At 41.5% G+C, this 5,394-nt stretch overlaps 1 protein-coding gene across 2 annotated transcripts in view; it reads right to left on the bottom strand.

Moving 5' to 3' along the window:
• Nucleotides 1–3,433, bottom strand: part of Srp72 (signal recognition particle 72) — a 32,260-nt gene extending 28,827 nt beyond the window's left edge. The window contains exons 1-2 of one of the 2 annotated variants that reach the window (XM_010640315.3): nucleotides 3,287–3,433; nucleotides 1,351–1,471 (exon numbers count right to left, since the gene is read on the bottom strand). In XM_010640315.3, coding sequence (XP_010638617.1) covers nucleotides 1,351–1,471; nucleotides 3,287–3,395 — 230 coding nt within the window. In that variant the 5' untranslated portion in view covers nucleotides 3,396–3,433. Of the gene's footprint in view, nucleotides 1–1,350; nucleotides 1,472–3,083; nucleotides 3,187–3,286 lie in introns of those variants that run through there. The other variant, XM_010640325.2, reaches the window with a different exon arrangement.
• Between the last annotated feature and the right edge of the window lie 1,961 nt (nucleotides 3,434–5,394).

Genomic DNA, 5,394 nt, shown 5'->3' with positions numbered 1-5,394 from the left:
CAGAAATACGAAAAGACACTAATGTTTTATATCTAATCCCATCTGCTTCTCTCATCTTTTACAAGTGACTTTTTAATCAGTGTTTCTCCTTCTAGGGTTTTTGCAAATACAGCAGATGTGTAAATCTTATAGCCTCCTCCTCTTACAAAAGGAAGTATACTATATACTATTCTCTATCTTATAAGCCATAATCCCATTAAAACATAAATATGCTGTAAAGTTAATCTTGATACTTATTTCTTCAGGGGCTAAGTCACAACTGTAAAGAAAAGAGCTGAGTATACTGCTATGCACCGCAGTCCCAGCTATTTGGGAGATTAAATAAGATCACTGAGCCCAGGAGTTCAAGCCTAGCCTGGGTAACACAGTGAGACCCCATCTCAAAATAAACTGATCAATCCAAATAAAAAGGAAATCACAGCTAATTGTAGTGATGCATGCCTATAATTTCAGCACTCTGGGAGGCTAAGGCAGAAGGATCACAAGTTTGAATTCAGCATGGGCAACATAATAAGATCTTACAAATTCAAAACAAAAAACATAAAACAACTCGGGTATAATCCCCAGTATCAAAAATAAAACAAAAGACCAAACTACAGTAACAATTCAGAATATGAGTTTATATTCTATGAAATAAGTGAATTTTTAAAAACTGCTATATAAAGACTATTACTCCTTTCACTGAAAGATCTTGGCCTCAAATCATATTTACCTAAATAATTCTCAAAATGATTTGGTTTTTTGAGACAAGGTCTCATTATGTAGCCCCGGCTGGCCTCAAACTCATTTAAGGCACAGAGGCCCGGGTAAGACTGCCATGCCATCCTAAAAAGCTCTTTCAAATGCTTAGATGCTGATAGATGCTTAAATGCTCTATACCTATACATCTCAGCTTTATACTTTCTACCTTTTGTATTCCTTTGTTTAAAAAACTTATGCTGAGTTGTTATCCCTATATCCTCTACAGTCTTGTTACATTTAGGTCTACTATTTACCTCCTTTTTGATTCAAAATGAAGATAGGGTGTGTGAGGATAGTGTCTCTAAGGCAAAAAGGACAAAACTTAACTGTTGCTCCTCCCAGTTTCAAGCAAAAGAAAAACGGAAGGAAAGGTAGGTAAAAAAATCAGTGAATAGTGCCAGGTATGTGCGTATGTGTAAGGGGGTACATCTGCAACTCCAGCACTTGGGAGGCTGAGGTAGGAGGATCATGAGTTCAAGGTCAGCTGGAGCTACTAGTGAGATGAGACCCTGTCTCAAAAACAAACGAACAAACAAAAAAACCCACAAAAAAACAACCAGCAAAGAGGTCATAGTTTTAATAAAAGTTATTTCTTACTGAATTACTTACTTGGCTAAAACTTTGGTATGTGCATTGATGACAGTCAAGGCTTCCTTGAAACTTCCATTCTGAATAAGGCAGACCACTTTACAGTGCAGGGCAGTTACATCATCTTTGTTGATCTGTAGTACTGAAGAATGATTTTAGGAAAGTCACTTTTACTGCATTTTCTTATCCCCGCCTCAGAAAGCTTCATTTCTAATTTTATTGCATTAGAAATGATTAGTCAAAATAGTATAACAAACTCCCCACATATTTCCACCACATTTTGACTTAAATGACATTATGGAGTTATAGATTAGATTTTATGTGAGGAACAGATTCCAAAGCTGCAGGTACCAAAAAAGTGCAGTGAAATACAACAAGAAAGAAGCTATTTCTCCAGCCTTTTTACTTTAGGAAACACAGTACATCCAACATATTTCATTACTTCACAGGGAAAGAAAAAAGTTCACGTAAAATTTGGCAGCAAATGACATAGGAATAATGTAAGCTTGCCATTAACGGCCTTGAGATCTTGAGCAAAATATTTAACAGCCAAATCTGTTTTCTAATCTACAAAATGTGTATGAAAACAAATTATTTTACAGGGTTATCAAGAACATGAAAAGAGAATATTGTGGAGAAAACCTTACACACTATAAAGTACAATACAAACACAATTTCTCTTGCTGCCAATGTCATTCAAAATTCCATTTCCCATAAGGTGACCAAAGAGAAGTACAGGTAAGAACTCAAGTGACCAAGTTCCAGTGCTAACAGCTGTTCAGTGTCAAAATGACTAGGATTACTGTTGCTCTTATTTGTGGGCAACTGAATCCAATTCACAGCCTGAGAATCAAAAGAATTTCTACCAATTAATATGTACTGCTGAACAAATTGACAGCCTTTGCTAATTAAAGTATTCTTGCAAAACACTACACTGCTACTAAGTATGTAATACTGGTTGGAGGCCTAGCCAAGTCTTAAAAGTTAACCCAAATAAATTTAGGAATCAAGCAATTCTAATTAGTATTTTTCTCAATGTCTGAAATGACTAAAAGCGCACCATTACTCCTCTTCACATTAACTCAGCAATAGGTTGTTGAAAATTACGCAGACTTGCATGTTACCGCCATACCTTTTATGCTACTACTGCTTTACTGAGCTAAGCTGCTTTGGTAATTACAGCCCAAATCTAACACGTACAGGTTGCATCTTCAGTAGAAAAGAACACAGCACGACCGAGAGCATTAAAATACACGGCCACACTACAGTTACGTATGTAAAGGATGAAATAAATACAAGTCAAACCACACTGAAGGCAGTTAAAATTGTAAATTATTTTAGGAGGAATGAAAAAGGCCCAACTTTTCTTCAGACATTATTTCAAAGGCGAGTGCTCTCACACACATTTTTTCTGATTAAATAACACCCGGGAGATCGCATATGTGGGGGTGACATGGCTGACATATAGACCAGCCCTCCATTCTCCCCGGGTCGCATCTGCACACCTTCCACCTAGTCAGCATGAGCGTGTGAATTACGTGTCCCAGGCAGGTTCCTCCCTCGGCCCCGCCAGAGAACACTTTCCCTCCGCAATACAGTCATGGTCTCTACCAGAAGAGAACGTAAAAAGACAATCTGATACATCTGCGAAATAACGCAGCACAGGAGTCAAAACAGTTTGGAAGAGGCTTTGGGGGCTGCGGTCTCTTTTAATCCCCCCTCCCTCGTGTCCCGCGGGGGTAAAGGGAACGTACTTGTGCCTTTAAACAGCCAAGGACCCCAAATTGGCTGTTGGAGTGGAGAGGCTGCAACCCGCACCCTGCAGATCTTGGGCACGAGTCCAGCTGACGCTGGGGTCTCCCCTTCCGCGCCTCAAGCCGAGGTGGTCGCGCGCGCCGAAAACAGGAGGCACAGTCCTGCCGCCCAGGCCAGCCCCGGCGCCCGCCCCATCACTTACTCTTGTTGACGGTTTTCAGAGCGCGCGTGAAGTCGCCGTTCTGTCCAAAACGGTTCACTTCACTCCACAGCGCGGGCACCGAAACACCCCCACCACTGCCGCTCGCCATCTTGGAGAAGGGGGCGGGGTATGGCGACCTTTGACCCGGAAGAGGATTCCCCAAGTGGGCAGAGCAGAAGAGGAAGCTGGCGGTAGTTTAGCGTTGCAGAGTGGAGAGTCTTCATCCCTGATTTAGCGTCCTGAACTAGAGGTTGGCGTGAGGTCTGGAGTACAGAGGTGTCGGACTCTGACTAGGGGTGGGGGATGATGTTTCACCAATAGTTTCAGTCCAAAGCAGCGTGTTTTTTCTGGGCGACTGCTTGTGGATAAAGTCTATAAAAGTGGTAAATAAAAGAAACTGGAGCGGGTTGGCGTAGTGGGGAGTCAGAGCTTTGCGGTGGTGATTGAGAATGCCAAAATGAGGAATTAGCATTTGAGAAAGATTTTACAAATAATTGGGGAACAATGGTCGGGTTGTGGAGAAAATGAGGGCCATTCTGGCAAAGAGGTGAACTTGAAAGGTTCTGGAGAAGAAAAACATCCAATGCAAAAGCACATTTGGTGAAAATTTCTCAGCTGCCTTTGGCACTAAGGATGATGAGGTGATTATCTGACTAGATGCCTGACAGTAAAGAAGTCACTGAACTTATTGGGCTCTGTTTTTCCCACTGTAAAATAGGGATAAAATAGATGGGTGACACGCCTGTAATCTCAGCTCGAGGCAGAAGCAGGAGGATCACAAGTTCTAGCCCAGACTGGTCAGTTTAAGACTGTCTCAGTAGTGGGAGGGGAGAGATAAAATGAATTTGGGGCAAAGGCCCTGGGTTAATCCCTCAGCATCACCCATGATAGTTTCAGCCATAAAAGATAACTCATGCACCTGACAGTCACAACACAAATATACCCGAAATGGACCTAGGGCTCGTGGAAGACCTAAGTATGAAGATATGTTCAAATGCAAGGGAATGGTTATGTATTGGGTACACTTGATGTGACGCCATTTTTATTATTCTACTCTGTAGGTAAGTCTTTTCATGATCTTAACACCTCCTGTCATTGCCTCTCTCCCCTACCAACTTACTTAACTCCTTTTCATCTTTTTTTGTTTTTTTTTTTCAGCTTTAATTGAATTTATTGGTACATTTTAGGGATACAGTACAGTTACATTCATTGTTGGGATCTTGTACCTCTACATGACAAGTCTTGTTTTTTTTGGTTTTTTGAGATAGGGTCTCACTATGTAGTTAAGACTGATCTGGAACTCAGTATGTAGCCCAGGCTGGTCTCAAACTCACAAAGACCCTCCTGCTCAGCCTCCCAATGTTGGGATTACAGAGGGATACAGTACAGTTACATTCATTGTTGGGATCTTGTACCTCTACATGACAAGTCTTGTTTTTTTTGGTTTTTTGAGATAGGGTCTCACTATGTAGTTAAGACTGATCTGGAACTCAGTATGTAGCCCAGGCTGGTCTCAAACTCACAAAGACCCTCCTGCTCAGCCTCCCAATGTTGGGATTACAGGTGTGTACTACCACCTAGCTTTTTTTTACTTTTTTTTTTTTTTTTTTTTTTTGAGATAGGGTCTCACTATGTAGTTAAGACTGATCTGGAACTCAGTATGTAGCCCAGGCTGGTCTCAAACTCACAAAGACCCTCCTGCTCAGCCTCCCAATGTTGGGATTACAGGTGTGTACTACCACCTAGCTTTTTTTTACTTTTTTTTTTTTTTTTTTTTTTTTTTTTGGTACCAGGGATAGAATTCGGGTCCCTGCACTTGCAAGGCAGGCAGTGGAACCACTGAGCTAAATCCCTTGCCCTTCATCTAGGGTCAACGTTTGCTTCTTGGAAGAAACTTTGCACTGGCCAATGTTCTGGTTACATTGTTATAAGGTGCTCTACTTCTGCTTTTGCTTGATGATAGATGTACATGCTAGGGGCTCATGCTTGCCAGGCAAGCTGTCCAACACTGAGCTATATCCTCAGTCCAAGGCACTCTACTTCTGAGCACTGATCATCCAAGGACTTTCTTGCTCTGAATGGCTTAGTTCTTTGATGCCAAGGCACTG

The sequence above is a fragment of the Fukomys damarensis genome, unplaced genomic scaffold (genome assembly GCF_012274545.1).
Source record: "Fukomys damarensis isolate Sample0158 unplaced genomic scaffold, DMR_v1.0_HiC HiC_scaffold_35, whole genome shotgun sequence".
NCBI lineage: Eukaryota > Metazoa > Chordata > Mammalia > Rodentia > Bathyergidae > Fukomys > Fukomys damarensis.
Note: the sequence above shows the minus strand (reverse complement) of the source record. Positions and strands in the feature narration are given on the sequence as shown.